Source organism: Cuculus canorus, chromosome 8 (assembly GCF_017976375.1).
Source record: "Cuculus canorus isolate bCucCan1 chromosome 8, bCucCan1.pri, whole genome shotgun sequence".
Classification (NCBI taxonomy): Eukaryota; Metazoa; Chordata; class Aves; order Cuculiformes; family Cuculidae; genus Cuculus; species Cuculus canorus.
Window position 1 is genome coordinate 4,548,702 of NC_071408.1, and position 19,115 is coordinate 4,567,816.

Genomic DNA, 19,115 nt, shown 5'->3' on the forward strand with positions numbered 1-19,115 from the left:
GCTTCTCTGTAGGGATTGAAATCCTTGTGCTTCTGTTGTGGTTTACCCTAATGAGTGGGAAAAAATCCTGGAATTTACCCTCATTTCACCCCACAGAGGGAGCAGTGGCTGTGGCAGAGATGTTCTGTGCGTCCAAAGCAGTGGGACTGGCGAGGGAGGAGATTCCAGCCCTCTACTCCGCTTTGGTGAGACCCCACCTGGAGCCCTGTGTTCGGCTCTGGAATCCCCAACATACGAATCACACAGACCTGTTAGAGCGAGTCCGGATGAGAGCTATGAAAAATCATAGAGAATTCACATCCAGACTGGAGTGGTGCTTATGGCTTCCTGGAGGTCCATGGTGTATCATTCCTTTACACAGATGCCTAAACCTTCCTTGAACACCGGGCAACTGTAGTTGTTTCAAGGGATGTCGGAGGCTTCTCTGTAGGGATTGAAAATCCTTGTGCTTCTGTTGTGGTTTACCTTAGTGAGTGGAAAAATGTCTTGGGATTTACCCTCATTTCTCCCCACAGAGGGAGCAGTGCCTGTGGCAGAGATGTTCTGTGCGTCCAAAGCAGTGGGACTGGCGAGGGAGGAGATTCCGGCCCTCTACTCCGCTTTGGTGAGACCCCACCTGGAGCCCTGTGTTCGACTCTGGAATCCCACAGACTGGAATGGTGCTTATGGCTTCCTGGAGGTCCATGGTGTATCGTTTTTTTACACAGATGCCTAAAGCTTCCTTGAACACCGGGCAACTGAAGTTGTTTCAAGAAACAGAAGTCTCATCATACCTGCATTTAAATCATTTCCACTCACAGATCTGCATTGTCTTTTATTTTCTCACCCAAAGAACCCACACTCACACATTTAATAAACTATTCAGACTGTCAGTATCTGGTGTAACATTCCATGAGTGAAGTCTTAGGGTAGTAAAAATACCAAAGGTAGGGGTTTCATTTCATTCACTGCATGTAGGTTTGCCAGAAAAAACAATATTTTCTGTTGAGTAGCTTTTACTTTTGGGGTTGTTTTTTACTGATTCCAATGGCAAAACAACAGGCAACATCTTCTGATACGCAATCCTAGGGATGCTACCCATTCCCTGTCTTTTTCAGTTCCAGCTTTATCTCAGACCTTCCCTACGCTGAACGTGTGAGATGGAGTGGAATGAGCCTTTCCCACAGCAAAGATGTTCCCGTGGAGCAGAGACATGCATATAAAATTCTTTTTATTATGATTCACTTGCTTCAGCAAACGAGTGGTACCTACTCATTAAACGCTTTTATAATCTAAAAATAATTTTCACAGCCAATCACAACAGTAGTGTGCGCTCGCAGCCCAGAAGGACACGTTTGGCCTTCTGGGCTGCATCAAAACAAGCGTGGCCAGCAGGGCGAGGGAGGGGATTCTGCCCCTCTGTTCCTCTCTTGGGAGACCTCATCAGGAGGGTTGTGTCTGGTTCTGGAATCCTCAACAGAAGAAGGAGATGGAGCTGTTGGAACGGGTCCAGAAGAGGACAGAGGTTGCCCAGGGAAGCTGTGGCTGCCCCATCCCTGGAGGTGTTCCAGGCCAGGTTGGATGGGCCTTGGGCAGCCTGAGCCAGTGGAAGGTTCCCTGCCCATGGCAGAGGGGTTGGAACTGGATAGGCTTTAGTGTCCTTTCCAACCGGCGCGGAACTCGATTGGTTTGAGGTCCCTTCGCAGCGAAACCATTCTGTGATTCTATAAACCATACGCAACGCAGCCCGGACGCGGGAGGACTGCGGGTCATCGAGAGCGAGCCCGGAGCGGCGGCGCCGGCCATAGAGTGCCAACGTAGAAGCCAGAGCGCCGCTGGCGGCGACCATAGAGTCAGCCCTACGGGACAGAGCGTCTCTCTCGCGCGCGCTCTCTCCGCGTCCCGCGGTGTCCGGTGGTGTCTTTCCCGAGCGGAGGGCTCGCACTGCGGGGATCCCGGCGAGCGGGAGCGGGTGAGTCCTGGGGATCCTCCCCGCCAGCGCCGTGCGACGAGGCTTTGGGACAGCGCAAGGGTTTGTAGCTCCGTGGCTGCGTTTATTCCTGTCCTGTTGGCTGTCACGGCTCCTGCTGTCCGTTCTCCGCTGAGGAACTGCAGGACGGGATGTCACCAGAGGGACCACGACGGGTGGGAGAAGTGGGGCTGTGAGAACCTCGTGAGGTTCAACAAGGCCAAGTACAAGGTCCTACTCCCGGGTCGGGGCCATCCGCAGTTTCGGTACACGATGGGAATAATGTGACTGAGAGCAGCACTGCAGAGAAGGACTTGGGGTGCTGGTCGGTGAGAACCTCGATATGAGCCGGCAGTGTGCGCTCGCAGCCCAGAAGGCCAACGTGTCCTGGGCTGCATCCAAAGCAGCATGGCCAGCAGGGCGACGGAGGGGATTCTGACCCTCTGTTCCTCTCTTGGGAGACCCCACCTAGAGGATTGTGTCCAGTTCTGGAATTCTCACTCTAGGAAGGAGATGGAGCTGTTGGAATGGGTCCAGAGGAGGATAACAAAGATAATGAGAGGGCTGGAGCACCTCCCATATGAGGACAGGCTGAGAGAGTTGGGCTTTTTCAGTCTGGAGAAGAGAAGGCTCAGAGGAGATCTTATAGCGATCTTCCAGTACCTGAAAGGGCTACAAGAAGGCTGGGGAGGGACTGTTTACAAAGGCTTGTGGTGACAAGATGAGGGGGAACAGGTATAAACTGGAGAGGGGCTGGTTTAGACTAGACATGAGGAATTTCTTCATGATGAGGGTGGTGAGGCCCTGGCCCAGGTTGCCCAAGGAAGCTGTGGCTGCCCCATCCCTGGAGAGGTTCGAGGCCAGGTTGGGTGGGACCTTGAGCAGCCTGATCCAGTGGGAGGTGTCCCTGCCCATGGCAGGAGGGGTGGAACTGGATGGGCTTTAAGATCCCTTCCAACACAAGCTATTCTATGATTCTGTGGCTGTCTTGACACCGTCACGGTGCTTGGTTTGAGAGGAGGGAGCTGGGCTCTTCTCCCAAGTGACAGAGGACAAGACAAGGGGGAATGGCCTGAAGCTCCGCCAGGGGAGGATCAGGCTGGATATCAGAAACATGCAGAGGAAGAGAGGGGGAGAATAATTTAGCTGCCACCAGCATTAGGGTTTCGTATAATGGGTGTCTGATGTTTATTGTCTAAAGAAGCATAGCAGTGCTATCGGAGGGCTCCGGGGAAGAGCGTGCCAATGTCTCAGCCAGCGTCTCACTATTCCTTTGACATCCCATACCTTCACATCCACTTTGCATCTCTGGGCAATGATGATGTATGTGATGCTGACTCCTGGTTCGGGCAGTTGCTTCCAGCTCCTTGATTTGTCCCTCTTTGGATGAGAGCTTGATGTGATCCTCGTCTTGGCCAGATCCTTGTTCTTGGCCAGGCTTCTGTGCCAGTGGTGTAGTCGTGTCGTTAACTGCGTCATCATTCATCACGCATGGGGGGGTTATTTGTTTGGTTTTGTATTTCAACTCCGACTGTCACCCGTAACTTGACAAATGGCTTTGTTAGCATCGTAATGATATTCTGAGGTGGTGTTAAAAATTCATAACATAACGTTCATGTCTCTCTTTCCTCACAGCCCAAAGAGGCAATATGGAGAATGTCATTGCTGCCGAAAATCTGGCAAAAGTCTCACAGAACAGCCCCGCTTTTTCAAAGCCTGGTATTCTTCTGTCCCATCACAAGGAATAACAGTGAGTGAGCTGGTACGGCACGGGGGGAGAAGGAGAATGAACTTTACCTGCTTTTCACTGGCTAAATGAAAAGGCCTCGGTCCGGCTTTTCTGGGATCATCTTCATGTGCTATTGCCTAACAAGGCTTCGTGTGGTTTCCCTTTAGCATTCCTCTGCACGTGTGTATGTGCGTGCTTATGGACGAGTTGATGTTGTGCCACGGTTGTTGTGTGAAAGCTCCGTTGAAGGCAACGGCCGCGTGGAACGTGTGCAGGCTGGCGGATGCGGTCCCTCAGAAAGCGGTTGGATCCCTGATGAGCCTGTAGAGGCCCCTCAAGGCCCCACAAAGGTGAAATGCTTGTGTTGAGTTTGCATGGAGATTGGTTATGGTGTAGCTAAGCAGGTTGCTTTCTCTCAGGATCTACAGCTGGAGCTGTTGTGGGGTCATCCTGTGGGTCTGAAGTTCTCCAGCACAGAGGTTGTGTGCTGGAACAGCTGATCTGCTTGCTAAGCCAGAGGGACCATCTCTAGGGGTGAAAATGTAATGCAGTGTCTGGTATCCTCAGCAAATGAGAGACAGTAGCACTAGGAGCCTCTGTAGTGTGAGGGTGTCTGCAACTGAGGTGGCTTATTTTGCTTCTATCTGCGTGGATTGGGCAGGACTTGTTCTTAATGCGAATGCAGAAGGTTCTGCATGCTCCTATATCCCATAGAATGTGAGGTTTATGGATTCTCCAACTGCAGTAACTCCTGCTGCCTTTGGATTGTTGTGTTAAAGATGCCCTTTGCCTAAGAAGGGGGCACGTTGGGGGTGAGTGATGTAAACAGTGTTCCACACAGTGTGTCTCCTCAGAGCCGTGCGAAAGGCAACTTCCACTTTCTCTTCTCTCGAGCGGGCGGAGGGTGGGCTACAACGCAGAGAAAATCAGGGCGAGGCAAGCAGCCAGCTAGAGTCAAAGTGGAGAGAAATGCGGATGCCTGGTTAATAAGGAAGAGGCTCCACTGCTGAGACAGATGAGAATGTATGTCACAAATATCCTTCTGTTTGGGGCTGGCAGGGGTGCTAGAACTGTTTCTTTGGGAAGAATTTGCACACGGCTATGCGAGCTCTCTCAGGGGAAGAGACCAAAACCTGATTCCCGATCCTGGTTTCGTGCAGGAGAAGAAAGGGCTCTAAGATCTGAGGGAAGGGCTCTGTTTGGAGATGGAGGCGTGAATGAAATAAGCTTGAGTTTCTTGTGCTTCCTACTCCATCCTCAGTGTCTGTGAGCCACTTTAAATGTGGCTGAAGTTGTGCCTCTGCTTCAACTTAGCGTGTGACGGCATCACATTTCGTGAAGACCGGATCAAACAACAGTATTAGGATGAAATGTACTTCCCAGCTGAACCTGTGAGAAGGGAAGCGTTGCTTTTCATGTGAGAAACAAAATCCTGGCTAATGAATGAAGCGTGCATAGAGCACCCATGTATGTAGGGTAGTGGTTAGCTGCAAGCTTTCTTGTCTTGAACACGCTTCTGCAAGGAGGACTGTCTTTAGGGCAAGGTGTAGAGTAGAGAGGGAAAGATGCAGCACTATGAGGGGAGAGGTGTGGAGCTGCGGAAGAGGGAGTTTCTGAAATCAGCTGTTGCTGCAGCGGGCAGTCTCCAGCTGATTTGCAAACGGACTGTCGGGATGCAGGCTGATGAGAAACCATTTTCTTTTTCAGATTTGGAAATGCCTCAGCTTCTTTTTGTGACCAATCTCAGCAGCGTCACCCTTTCTGGTTGACACCTTCCAATCTCCTGTGCTGTTGGAGACTGAAGCTGGAGCTGCTCAAAGGATCAGTCCTTTGAAGTGTTAATGTGAGTCGTGCCTGCGAACCTGAAAGTGCACGTGTGTTCTCAGCCCGGTTCACAGCAGCGCTGTTTGTAGAAACGTTTTGTGTGGTACGGTCCTGAAGAGTTGTTCCTCTCCGTGCACCCTTCTGTAACTCTTGCTAGAAGAGAAGAGTATGTTTTAGCAGTAACAGTGCCTTTTCTATGTTGAACATTCGCGTGATTGTGATTTAGAGCATCATAGTGTAAGGAGTATCTTTGGTAAGATTCAGTTCAGTTTTATTTCCCTCTTTGATTATATACCTTTAACAATAAATACGAAAAGAAATTGTATTCTCTCAGGACTTTGAAACTCAGTGCGCTGAAACCACTTTCCATCTTGCCAGTTCTCCCGTTCCTTGTGGTCTCCTTTCAGGGGGACACGTGAAAACTTTTGCTATTATTTGGAAGGAGATTCTCTTCTCAGCTTTCTTTGGGTGGGCTGCAGCGTGAGGCAGGGGGATTGGAAGGTCAGAGGAGGAAACATGGGCAAAGGAGGAACGCGCTTTTGTCTCAGGGCTATGGGCCACTTCCTCTCATTCTGCTGTTAACCTTCCTTTCTCTGTGTTCCCTCTTCCAGGTCCCTCTTCTCGGTGCTGCGTGGGAAGCGAATTCCCCTCCTTCAGCTGCCTGTGCCCAGCCTGGATGCGTGGTCTCACCTGGACCATCTCAAGGTTGCGTTGCTGTCACCTTCACTGTGTGACTGGGAAGAGTGTGTCTGTATCAGGGGACACTTTGGCCTCTTCTGCCCAGGCCCAGGGAAGCTGGAGGAACCCTGTGGAAACCAGCGTTGTCTGCATTAAAGCTTTTGATCGGTTGCCAAGTGCTGTACGTGTTTTACTTTTTCCGTGTTTAGAAGGAAGAAAGAACAAGGCAATCCCTTCAGGTATTTCAAAGGTCAAGTACTTCCCGTGGGGAGAGGTTTGTCAGGACAACTGCCTCTCAGCCTCGAGGGCTATTGTAGGGGGAAGGAGCCCTGAAATGTGGGGGTACCCCAAAATCTCCCGAGATCTTGCGTTCCCCCTCAGCCCCACCTCAACTCTTGTGAGAGAGTTTTGGGGTCCCCAGGGGCCTTGGTGGACATTGGGGGTGGCTGAGGTGGGGGTTTGGGGGTCCCCAGGGAGTCTGGGGGAGGCTATAGAGAGGTGGGGCCGGAGTTTGGGGTTCCTGGGGGCTTGGCAAGGGGCATTGGGGAGCTGGGGGGGGGCATTTTGGAGTGCCGTGGGGCTCAGAGGGGCCATTGGGAAGAGGTTAGGGTGCAGTGTTTGGGGTCTCCAGGAGCTTTGGGGGAGCTGGGGTTGGATTTTGGGGTCGGCTAGGGGTTTGGGGGAGATTTGGGGGTGCTCTGGGGAGATATGGCTGAGTTTTGGGGTTCCTATAGGCCGAGAAAGGCATTGGGGGTCTGGAGTGGGGGTTTTGAGGTCTCCTGGGGGGGGAGATTTGGGGAGGAGTTTATGGGAGGATAGGGCTGAGTTTTGGGGTTCCTGGGGCTTTGGAGGTGCTGAGGTGGGGCTTTTGGGATCTCCTGAGGGTTTGAGGGAGATTTGGGGGGGGGGGGTAGTGTGGGTTTTGGGGTTCCTGGGGCTTTGGGGGAGCTGGGATGGTATTTTTAGGGTCCCCTGAGAGCTTGGGGGGGCTGGATTTGGGGACTTCTAGGGGCTTGGAAGGGAAAATTACCCCCCAGAATGCACCTAGGAGCCCCAAAGTTTTGGGGCACCCCCATTTTTGGGGTGCCCGACCCTCCCCTTTGTGGGGTGCCTCCTCTTTTCCAGCCCGACGCTGCCCTGGGGGGGAGTTTTGGGGAGGGCAGGCTGTGCATTCTGGGGGGTTCCTAGGGAGTAAGAACCCCCAGTTTTGGGGATGCCCCCATTTTTGGGGTGCCCCGAGCCCCCGTCCCCGCTTCAGCCAATGGGAGGGGCCGTCCCCGCTTCAGCCAATGAGAGGCGCGTCCGCGCGGGTCCATCGCCGGTTCGGGGCTGCGCGAGCTTTAACCGCAGCGCGGAGGTGAGGGCGGCAGCGCGGCTGAGGGGCTGCGGGGCAGGAACCGATCGGCGGGGCTGGGGGCGGCGGGGAGGGGCGAGAGAGCCGCGGGAAAGGGGAGAGGAGGGCAGGGAGGGGAGAGGGGAGAAAGGGCTGCGAGAGAGGGAGCGCAGAGGGAAGGGGAGAGGAGGAGAGCGAGAGGGGGAAAAGGGGGAGAGAGGGAGGGGCTGAGAGAGAGGAGAAGGGGTAGAAGGGAGAGCTGAGGGTGAAGGGAGGGGAAAGGAGCTGAGGAGAGGGAGGAAAGGGAGACGGAGAGGGGAGAGAGGGAGAAGCGTGTGGGGGGGGGGGGGAGAGAGGGATGGAAGGGGAGGGAGAGAGAAAGAGGGCAGAGGGAGGGCTCAGGAGATGGGGGGAGAGGCAGAGGCAGAGCAGAGGAGGCCTCAGTGCCGAGGGTGCTGCGGATCAGCCCCGGGGCCGTGGTGGCCGGGCTGCAGCCCCGCTCCCGGTGCTGCCCCCACTGACGCCCTCGCCTGCAGCCCACGTGCAGTTTCTGCTCGAGGCGACCCTTCCGCTGTTGGAGCCGTACGCGGCATTTCTCGAGGCGATTCCCAAAGCGATTCCCGAGGCGATTCCCAAAGCGATTCCCGAGGCGATTCCCAAGGCGATCCCTGCAGCGATCCCCGCGGCGCTGCCGCAGCCGCTCCCGGCGATCCCCGAGGCCGAGCAGAGCTCAGCCCCGGGCTCAGCCCCATCATCCGCACGGGCAGCGGCTCCCACAGCTCCAGCGGGATGTGGTGCGGCACAGCCGGTGAGCGGTGGCAGAGGGGGTGCGGGGGGCCGAGGGGCACAGACCTCTGCAGTTGCTGTCTGTTGGCAGCCCCGAACTCGTGCGTTAGACAGGGGGCAGAGGTCCGAGCGAGGTGGGCTTTGGACGGCACGAGCTCTGTGAGTGCCGCTTGTCTGCGAGGGGGGATGTGGCAAAGCGCTGGCTTTGCTGTCTCAGGAAGGCTCTGGGCTGGGCTGTTCCTTAGCTGTAAGACAATATCAATGTGTGTGAACGCAGCTATACGAGGATCCAAAATGCAGAGGACCCAAAGGATCGTTGGGCCTGATCGCTACATTCCCAGCCGGAGAGCTCTGGACATGGATGTGGCCAAGTTCCAGAAGGACACTGCTGTGGTGTCACCTACCGTGAAGGTGAGTGTGTTGCTGAGTTCCGTTGAGTGTACTGGTCCCTCCCAAACCCCTTCCTGGCCTTTCCCAGAGAAGCAAACTGGAAGTTGTCTCGCATGAGTGTGTGAGGCTGACAGCCCCGAGCAGCACTGCCTCCAGCTCTGCCCTTTAGGAGCCGCGGATGAGCTTGGAGCTGTAGGGTCTGGGAAGGGAATGGGAGCCTGAGTGAAGCTGTTCTGTAGGGACATTGCCCTGGGCCCAGGGAAGAGCCTCTGCTGCTTCCTTTGCTCCATTTGAAAGCCTCATCAGCCCCGGATACGCAGCTCCAAAGCTGTGAACCTGTGCCCAGTGCCGCTGCGGCGGGAGCTGTTCCAGGACAATGTCTGTGTGGGGAGCTGCTCTGGAATGTGTCTGCTGGGTTCTGAAATCTCTTTAGGAAGCATTTGGTTCCTTGTGGTTGTGGCTTTCTCCACTGGCCATGAGACACTGACCTGGCCACTCGTCTGTGCGAAAATGTGAGCAGGACAGTGTACTGGAGTCTGAGGAAAAACCATTTGGAGCTGTGTCGCAGTTTAGCCCCAGCCTGGCTGATATTGGCAGCTAAAACCATGCAGTTGTAGTCCCAAATCCCTCCCCACCCCCCAGGGAAAGGGGGAAAGGGAAATGAGAGGAAAGAGACTTGTGAGTTGGAAACTAAAACTGCAGCTTTAGTGAAATGATAGTAGTAATGGTTATTAAACTAATTAGGAAGAAATAATATATGTACAAATATCGGAGATCGCACCCCCTCCCCATCCCTCGATGGGAACGTCACCACAGATTCTTGGTTCACAAGGGATAAGTGTGAGCCTTGTTGTTTTTGCGTACCAATGTCCTGTGGGATCCCCTGTAGCAAGGGACACTGTCTCAAAACCATGCAGTAGCTTTCAGAGAATGAAGTTACTGAGAGCAGCTGAGGTCAGGCCCCAAACTGGCTCTATTTGAGCTCCAAGCCCTTGGAGGCTGGCTGGGTGCCACTGACACCCACCCCACGGCTGGGCACCTCCTGATCCGAGGAGAGGGCGGCTGAGGTGTGTGCTCTGCCAGCTGCAGTTTGAAGTGGAGCGCGGGCTTTGTGTTTCCGATGCATCTCGCTGAGGGCAGATTGTCCTCTGTAGGAGCGCCAGAGACCCTGGGCAGCGAGTCTGAATGCCTTTGATCTGGAAAAGATCCTGGAAGAGGTTCTCCGCCTCAGTGGAAAGGCTCAGACCACTGCAGCAGGTGAGGGACAGGGTCTGGGTGAGTTGGCTCAGCTGGAGACCCCTGGGCAGGGGAACAGCAGCTCCACATGTGCAGGGATCAGTTGGCTTCTTGGAGCTGCTGTGCACGCCGAGGTCTCCCGAATCCTTAGGTTTCCAGCGGCTGAGGGGCTGCGTGACAGCTCCCGTGAACTGATTTACAAAAGCTGCCAAGTGCTTTCTGGAACTGCAGGTGGCAAACCTTCCCGATGGCCGCACAAGCTTCCAACTCCCTGCTGTTCTCTTTGTACCTTAACCATCTCTAAACGTAACGGGACACGGAAAACCACGGGCCTGTCAGTTAAACTTGTTCCTTTGAGTTCCAGATCCGGAGCTGCCCCTGGCTCAGCAGTTCACCCTGCCAGTGCCGTTAACGCCCTGCGCTCTTCTGAGCGTGGCTCTGCTCTCAGGGCTGCATTTTCCCTGGGAGGGATTTCTCCTTGGGTGAGCAGGGCGTAGCTGGGAGGAAACAGGAACTCAGGTTAACCAAAGTGTTTTTCTCTGCACGCAGGCTATCAGTACAACCTCAAAGCGTTCTACGGGCACGAGGTGATGCCTGGGTTCGGCAGGAGAAAGGGCAGATACATTTCTTCTGCACCAGACCGAGTCCTGAGTGCCCCAGACATCCACGATGACTATTGTAAGTGGGCTGCGTTGTCGAGTGCTGGGCATTGAGATCGCTGTGTAGTGCAGTGCAGTTCCTAGGACAGTGTGTCTGAGGAACTGGAGCTCTGCCTGGGCTGTTTCAGTCTCTTATGCCCTTGGGCTGGCACGGACCACTTTTAGGGTGAAGCCTTCTAGGAACAGTGGTCGAAAGTGCTGTGCAGGTGACTTGGATTGGGGCTATGGGACCCGCAGCTGGGCATGGTGACACCCAGAAGGCTGCCCCTTCCCTGCCTGTGTGTCCATGTGTGTGGGCACACGCACACCTGGTGGTGGTGGTGGAAGGTGCAGCATCAGCACTGGTGAAGGGCTCTCCAGGGCGGCACAGTGTGACCTGCATTGCATTGCTCTTCCAAACTGTAGACCTGACTCTCCTTGACTGGAGCACTCAAAACCTCCTGGCGCTGGCTCTGGACACCACTGTCTACCTGTGGCACCACATCTCTAGGGAGACTGTCAACCTCATGGAGATAGAGCGCGTAGCTGATTATGTTTCCTCTGTGTCCTGGGGTAACGGAGGAGACTGCCTTGCTGTTGGTGTGAGCAACGGTGAGGTGCAGGTGAGTGCGGGAGGAGAACTGGAGCTGTTTGGGGATTGCTGGAGCTGTGGGGCCTTGGGACAAAGGCTTGGCCGGCACAAGAAAGATGCAACACGCTCTGACTTGCCTGGTGTGGGCTGGAGATGTCCACAGCCAGTGAAGAGCTGCAAGCAGCGAGGCAGAGCTTGGGCTTGGGGTTTCTGAGCCCTCGACTTCTCCTCTGTTCTGTGGACATGAGATACAAATTGATCCCTGCTCCCAGGGTGGACCAGGCTGAATGCCAGAGCCTGCACCGTGAGGTAGCAAAGCAACGGGGCTGGCATTTCCTCCCTACTCTGGAGACCTTCTTGCTCTGCTTCTCTAGCTGTGGACGTCGAGCATCAGAAATGTCTCCGCACTCTGACCAGCCACGTGTCCCGTGTGGGGTGTCTCAGCTGGAACAGCTACATCCTGTCCAGGTAAAGCAGTGGGTGGGGGTGGGAAGGGCGGTGTGGAGCTGGTGCAGATTCTTCTCCTGGATCTGCTTCACTCGGCCCAGCAGGCCAGCGCTGCTGGTAGCACTGGTGTGAAACCCAGCAGCAGGTCCAGCAGTCCCGCCCCAGCGCCAGGAGGGCTTTTCACGCCAACATGTGCAGCCTGACCCCGAGCACCTTCTCTCTGCAGCGGGTCACACAGTGGCCAAATCCACCACCACGACATCCGAGTTGCTCAACATCACGTGGCCACACTCGCTGGTCATAAGCAGGAGGTGTGTGGACTGAAGTGGTCTCTGGATGGCCGCTACCTTGCCAGTGGCGGTGATGACCACCTGGTGAACATCTGGCCAAGCAGCCAGGGGGGCCGTGCAGGATTTGCTCCAGTCCAGACCTTCCGTCAGCACCAGGGTGCTGTCAAGGTGAGCGCGGGGCAGCTGTGGGCACGCGTTTGCATGCGGGGCAGATGTGCAGCACTGCCTGCGCACAGGTTGCTTCTGGCACGCCTTAGGATGAACCCTCTTCTCGCAGGCTTTGGCGTGGTGTCCGTGGAAGTCCAGCATTCTGGCCACTGGAGGTGGAGCCACTGACAAAAGCATCCGCTTCTGGAATGTGTGTTCTGGCGCCTGCCTCGGCAATGTTGATGCCCATTCCCAGGTGAGACATGGATGTCAGCTTGGATGTAAAACACCTTCTGGTGGGACACCTGAGCAGAGTTGCTGGCTCCTGAGGTGCAGGGGCAGGGACAAGGACGGGCCTATGCTTCTCTCTGGGTGCTGAGGCATCAGCACAAGCAGCTTGTCTTCCCTGTATTCCTGCCTCCTCCCAGGTCTCTTCCATCCTATGGTCAACCAACTACAAGGAGCTCATTTCAAGCCATGGCTCTGAAGAGAATCAGCTGGTGATCTGGAAGTATCCAGCCATGTCCAAGGTCACCGAGCTGCAAGGTAGGCTGCGCCCCTTGCCTGGGGAAGGGAGGGCTGCTGGAGGCTGAAGGCAGCTGTGATCCTTGGGTTGAACAGAGGGGTGGCCCAACCTGGAGCCCCACTGATGCCGGATGGTGAGCAGAGGCGTGTGCTGCTCGAGGGGGGCCCTCCTGGGGGCTGCTGAAGGAGTGCTGTTGCTCCAAATGCACGCCTGAGGGGTGAATTCCTGCTGCTGCAGCACAGGGTGGGGACAGCTCTGCAAGCTGGTGGGGTTCCTGGGGCACAGTGGAGTAAATGTGAGTGTGGTGGCAGAACCAGAGGGACCAGAGCGTGTGCTGAATGGCCCATCCCTGAGCGCACACCTCCTCCTCAGGTCACACAGGAAGAATCTTGAGCATGGCTCTGAGCCCTGATGGTGAAACAGTGGCCTCGGCTGCTGCTGATGAAACGCTGCGACTCTGGCGCTGTTTTCAGATGGATCCAATCAGGAAGAAGGAGAAAGAGAAGGCAAACAGAGTCAAAAGCAGCGTCCTTCACCAGACCATACGATAAGGGCATGGGGCTGTTGGGGGGAGTGGGGAAACCTGGTTTACCCTTCCTTATTTTAAATGTTATTAAATGTTAATTCACGTTTTAAAATTAACAAAGTGCTTTCATTTGTCTTTTTTTTTTGGAGTTTACTGGAAGAGAAGGCCATGGCTGACAGAAGCAAGCCCAGTGTGGATGCCGTGGACGAGTCCCGCAGTGTCACACCAGAATGGTCTCCAAGCCTCGGTCCTCTGCCTTTCTGCCCACGAAGAGCTCGCAGCGCCCTGCACCCTGCGTGCCAGTCACACAGACAGCCCCTGGGATCACAGCTGGGATGTCAGCGACTCAGGAGCGATCACAAGGAAGCGTCTGCAGAACCACCAAGCCCAGAGCCGTGTGGGAGCTGAGAGACCTTCTAGGAATGGCTGATGGTGTCACCTGGGGATACCGCATTGATGGACTGTGGTAAAGCTTCTCTAGAGGGCCCTTAAAGACTGGGGAAGCGCTGCTTCTGCGGGGACTTGAGGATGAGCGTTTGAAGCCATTAAGGTGGCCGTTTCTGTCTGCCGCAGCTCTGGGAGTGCCCAATCTAACAAAACCTTTAGAGCTGTTTGGGCAGGAAAGACAGCATCAAGCTTTGGGGGTCTTAGCCCAGAGAGCAGGAGATGGGAAAAGACCGGTGGGGTCCTTTTCTAAGCAACTGGGTAGTGTGAGTCAGGGGTGGCCCGGGCCTGCGGGCAGTGGCGGCACCAGTGCTCCTGATTCAAGGAGCTCCAAACAGCTAAGGTAGGAAATGCAGCTGCCTTTCTAGGGGTAAAGGGAACAGCGGAATCATCAAACGGTGATGGCCTTCAGAAGGTAAATCTACAGACAGACTCTAAACATGCTTCAAGGGCGGTCCATGCCCATGGGGCAGTATGGAAGGAAAGAGGACTGTTAACTGCACAAGGATCCCCCATCAAGAACCAAGAAGAAGTCCTGCAGTTGTGGAAAGACATCCAGAAACAGAGAGAAGTGGCACTAATGCAATGCAAGGCACCTCAGGTGGGAAACTCCCCGATGAAGGTACGTAATGGACTGGCCGAGCGAGCAGCTCGAGGCCAGCAGGAAAAGGTATCTTGGTATTAATCCCTTTCATAGACAGAGATATGAATATCCGTTGTGGGGACATGTGAATCTGTTTGAACAATAATCCTGTCCCTCTCAAGCGCCCTCCCCTGGGAGTCGCTCGCAGAGGAAATGCCCCTGGTGATCCCTGACAGAGATTTCTCTGAACTGCCCAGACGGGGCAGATCCCGGGACCTGTTGGGACCAGGAGACACATTGCCAGGCTGGCCAGAGGCATTGCCCTGCAGCACCCGTAAAGCAAGAGAGGTGGCTAAAACCTCCTTGAAGGGAATTATACCACAGTTTGGAATTCCCATAGGTCTGTTCTCAGCTAGAAGTCCTCACTTTATAGCAGAGATTGTACAAGATTTGAGCCAAGTCCTAGAGAAAAAATGGGCCCTGCACACCCCCTGGGTCCCCCACTAGTGGGAAGGTGGAAAGGATGAATCAAACTCTGCAGAGACAAAAGGGTCAAATTTGTCAGGAGATATCTTCGCAATGGCCCACGCTCTTGCATGGGCTTTGCTAAGAACAAGGCTACAGCCAAGAGCTGAGGCTAAGACAGTCCATATGCATTAATGTTGGGAGGCCTTATCATCAAATGACTGTTTTTCCTCAAGACATAGTGCTAAAAGGAGAAACAGAGCTAAAATCTTCTCTGCTGTCATTGGGTAAAACAGTGAATGACCTGGGGCGGTGTGTAACATGTCCTGAGCCTCTCGCTTTACATTCTCAAGGACACCGTTCCAGCCCAGAGGCTACGTCCACCACAAGACGTGGGAGAGCGGAACTTCCAGAAAGCTGGAAGAGACCCTTTCAGGTGCTGATAGCAACACACACCATCCTTCAGGTTGAAGAAATGAACGGGTGGATACATTACACGCAAGTCAAGTCGACGCCGAGTTGGGAGTGGAGAACTGTCCTTGAGCCCAGGAATCCTCTCCAGAGGAAACTGCAGAGAAGAACCGGAGACTGACATTTGAAAACCAAGGAGGTGGGTTTTTGCCTGCATCTGCGTTTGGTGTGTGGATGGACGTGACTTTCAGGGATTGTTGCCCACAATGGGGTAAAGGCCAGAATGTGAGGGAACGTTTAGCCAGAGAGGTGGTAAGTCTGTCCTCCTTCTGCATGAGGTCAGGAAATTGGGTAGAAGTGTTCAGTTCTTGTATGACAGGAGTTCCCACTCCCCTCGGCTCCCTTACATACTCGACTCTTCTGGAGGTGAGGCCGCACCTTGAATCTTTTGTTCAGTTTTGGGCCCCTCACTAGAAGAAGGACATTGAGGCACTGGAGTGCATCCAGAGAAGGGCAACAAAGTCCTTGAGGGGCTGGAGACCAGGTCTTACAAGAGGCAGCTGAGGGACCTGGGGCTGTTTAGCCTGGATAAAGGGAGGCTGTGGGGAGACCGCATTAGGTCAGTGTGCAAATTAAATGGGGGTAGGACATGGACTTTTGAGCTGGAGGAGAAGAACCGGGTAAAAGATGCCTTTGTTTCCAGCTGTCGAGGTGTGGGGTAGATGAGAGTGCGTTTTGATTTGTAAGAGATTTGTAAAGCAGCATTCCTTTACACAGATCCCTAAAGCTTCCTGAGCACCAGGCAACTGATGTTGCTTCAAGGGATGTCGGAAGCTTTCTCTGTAGGGACTGAAAATCCTTGTGCTCCTGTTGTGGTTTACCTTAGCGAGTGAGACATTAACTCCTGGGATTTACACTCATTTCTCCCCACAGAGGGAGAAGTGGCTGTGGCAGAGATGCTCTGTGCCGACCAGAGAGGGAGCTTCTTGAAGGAATCAGCTGGTGGCAGTGATCAGCCAGGGACAGGTTGTTTAACTGATGAACAGATATTTGAACAGCTCTTTTTTTTTTTTTCTGCTCAACGCTCGCTGAGTAATAATTTTCTGTTGGGTCTTCCAGGACCGAGTGCTGTAATTGGCTTCAAGTGTGCAGTCTTCTCCCTCCAGAGATCAAAGGCATTCCTGTCCCCTCTCTGGATTGAGAAGACCTGGGAAACCTCTTTGGATCAGAGGTAGGACTGAGAAATTTCTTGGCATCAGAGGTGTCTGTAGACGGCACATGCTGTTCTGGGTTGAACCAGTCTGAATGAAGATCCGCTTCCAAGCTTGTCCTGAAGGAAGCAGCTACGGTTCAGTGTGAGGGAAGGTTTAGCACGAGGACCTGCAAGCACTCATAGCACAGCCAGAACTATGAGGAGTTATGGCTGGAAACTGGCTAAAAATCCCAGTGCTGCTTGGGAAGGCAGGTCTCAGGCAGAGGCAGAGCTTCAGTGGAGCTCAGAGATTGTACCCCACTGGTAAAACTGGTACCCCACCAGTTCCCCATGGTGAGTGACAGCTTTTCCTTCACCCCTTGGGGTGGCTGTAGCTGGGTTGCTGGTGGTTGCCTAGCGCAGGAGATCAGGCTGAGCTTCTGGTTTAATTCCTGATGTGTCTGGGTGGCTCTGACACTGCCTGTGACCATTGGATGTGGTTCATAGATGGTTGGCCTGGCATTGGCCAAATTTCGTATGAGACAGGCTAAATTCAGATGATGAGGAAACAGATTTAGTTTTATTGTCTTCAAAAATTTGTTTGTGTCAATTCTGACCTCAGCTGCCAAGAAAAGGGATGGGATGAGAAGCACTGGTGATGGATGCATCCAAAGCAGTGGGACTGGCGAGGGAGGAGAGTCCGGCCCTCTGCTCCGCTCTGGTAAGACCCCACCTGGAGCCCTGTGTTCGGCTCTGGAATCCCCAACGTACAAATCACACAGACCTGTTAGAGTGAGTCTGGATGAGAGCTATGAAAAGTCATAGAGAATTCACACCCAGACTGGAGTGGTGCTCCTGGCTTCCTGGAGGTCCATGGTGTATCATTCCTTTACACAGATGCCTAGAGCTTCCTTGAACACCGGGCAACTGTAGTTGTTTCAAGGGATGTCGGAAGCTTCTCTGTAGGGATTGAAATCCTTGTGCTTCTGTTGTGGTTTTACCCTAATGAGTGGGAAAAAATCCTGGAATTTACCCTCATTTCACCCCACAGAGGGAGCAGTGCCTGTGGCAGAGATGTTCTGTGCGTCCAAAGCAGGGGACTGTGCGAGGGAGGAGATTCCGGCCTTCTGCTCCGCTTTGGTGAGACCCCACCTGGAGCCCTGTGTTCGGCTCTGGAATCCCCAACATACGAATCACACAGACCTGTTAGAGCGAGTCCGGATGAGAGCTATGAAAAATCATAGAGAATTCACATCCAGACTGGAGTGGTGCTTATGGCTTCCTGGAGGTCCATGGTGTATCATTCCTTTACACAGATGCCTAAACCTTCCTTGAACACCGGGCAACTGAAGTTGTTTCAAGGGATGTCGGAGGCTTCTCTGTAGGGATTGAAAATCCTTGTGCTTCTGTTGTGGTTTACCTTAGTGAGTGGAAAAATGTCTTGGGATTTACCCTCATTTCTCCCCACAGAGGGAGCAGTGCCTGTGGCAGAGATGTTCTGTGCGTCCAAAGCAGTGGGACTGGCGAGGGAGGAGATTTTCGGCCCTCTACTCCGCTTTGGTGAGACCCCACCTGGAGCCCTGTGTTCGACTCTGGAATCCCACAGACTGGAATGGTGCTTATGGCTTCCTGGAGGTCCATGGTGTATCGTTTTTTTACACAGATGCCTAAAGCTTCCTTGAACACCGGGCAACTGAAGTTGTTTCCAAGAAACAGAAGTCTCATCATACCTGCATTTAAATCATTTCCACTCACAGATCTGCATTGTCTTTTATTTTCTCACCCAAAGAACCCACACTCACACATTTAATAAACTATTCAGACTGTCAGTATCTGGTGTAACATTCCATGAGTGAAGTCTTAGGGTAGTAAAAATACCAAAGGTAGGGTTTCATTTCATTCACTGCATGTAGGTTTGCCAAGAAGAAAGAATATTTTCTGTTGAGTAGCTTTTACTTTTGGGGTTGTTTTTTACTGATTCCAATGGCAAAACAACGGGCAACATCTTCTGATACGCAATCCTAGAGACACTCCCCATTGCCTGTCTTTTTCAGTTCCAGCTTTATCTCAGACCTTCCCTACGCTGAACGTGTGAGATGGAGTGGAATGAGCCTTTCCCACAGCGAAGATGTTCCCGTGGAGCAGAGACATGCATTATAAAATTCTTTTTATTATGATTCACTTGCTTCAGCAAACGAGTGGTACCTACTCATTAAATGCTTTATAATCTAAAAATAATTTTCACAGCCAATCACAACAGCAGTGTGCGCTCGCAGCCCAGAAGGCCAAACGTGTTCCTGGGCTGCATCAAACAAGCGTGGCCAGCAGGGCGAGGAGGGGATCTGCCCCTCTGTTCCTCTCTGGGAGACCTCATCAGGAGGGTTGTGTCTGGTTCTGGAATCCTCAACAGAAGAAGGAGATGGAGCTGTTGAACGGGTCCAGACGAGGACAGAGGTTGCCCAAGGAAGCTGTGGCTGCCCCATCGCTGGAGGTGTTCCAGGCCAGGTTGGATGGGCCTTGGGCAGCCTGAGCCAGTGGAGGTGTCCCTGCCCATGGCAGAGGGTTGAACTGGATAGGCTTTAGTGTCCTTTCCAACCGGCGCGGAACTCGATTGGTTTGAGGTCCCTTCGCAGCGAAACCATTCTGTGATTCTATAAACCATACGCAACGCAGCCCGGGACGCGGAGGACTGCGGGTCATCGAGAGCGAGCCCGGAGCGGCGGCGCCGGCCATAGAGTACCAACGTAGAAGCCAGAGCGGCGCTGGCGGCGACCATAGAGTCAGCCCTCCGGGACAGAGCGCTCTCTCTCGCGCGCCGCTTTCTCCGCGTCCCGCGGTGTCCGGTGGTGTCTTTCCCGAGCGGGAGGGCGCGCACTGCGGGGATCCCGGCGAGCGGGAGCGGGTGAGTCCTGGGATCCTCCCCGCCAGCG

At 53.9% G+C, this 19,115-nt stretch overlaps 1 protein-coding gene and 2 long non-coding RNA genes across 6 annotated transcripts; all 3 read left to right on the forward strand.

Moving 5' to 3' along the window:
* The first annotated feature begins 1,876 nt into the window (after positions 1-1,876).
* On the forward strand, positions 1,877-6,365 carry LOC128852862 (uncharacterized). 4 transcript variants are annotated; one of them, XR_008450954.1, is made up of 5 exons: positions 1,877-2,011; positions 3,584-3,710; positions 3,845-4,027; positions 5,385-5,520; positions 6,113-6,365. It is a non-coding gene; the product is annotated as an uncharacterized LOC128852862 (long non-coding RNA). The 4 variants fall into 4 exon arrangements; XR_008450952.1 differs by having other exon boundaries at positions 3,584-3,698; XR_008450955.1 differs by having other exon boundaries at positions 1,933-1,951.
* Positions 6,366-7,300: 935 nt separating this feature from the next.
* LOC128852861 (cell division cycle protein 20 homolog) lies at positions 7,301-13,334 on the forward strand. Its single transcript, XM_054072850.1, has 11 exons — positions 7,301-7,536; positions 8,049-8,320; positions 8,576-8,709; positions 9,843-9,945; positions 10,474-10,602; positions 10,989-11,189; positions 11,529-11,622; positions 11,828-12,059; positions 12,169-12,294; positions 12,467-12,584; positions 12,937-13,334. Exons 1-11 carry the CDS (start codon positions 7,469-7,471, stop codon positions 13,113-13,115), a joined length of 1,656 nt encoding a protein of 551 aa, XP_053928825.1. The 5' UTR covers positions 7,301-7,468; the 3' UTR covers positions 13,116-13,334.
* A 1,486-nt stretch (positions 13,335-14,820) lies between these two features.
* LOC128852882 (uncharacterized) lies at positions 14,821-17,279 on the forward strand. Its single transcript, XR_008450995.1, has 5 exons — positions 14,821-15,192; positions 15,927-16,019; positions 16,113-16,224; positions 16,808-16,906; positions 17,237-17,279. It is a non-coding gene; the product is annotated as an uncharacterized LOC128852882 (long non-coding RNA).
* Positions 17,280-19,115: the final 1,836 nt, after the last annotated feature.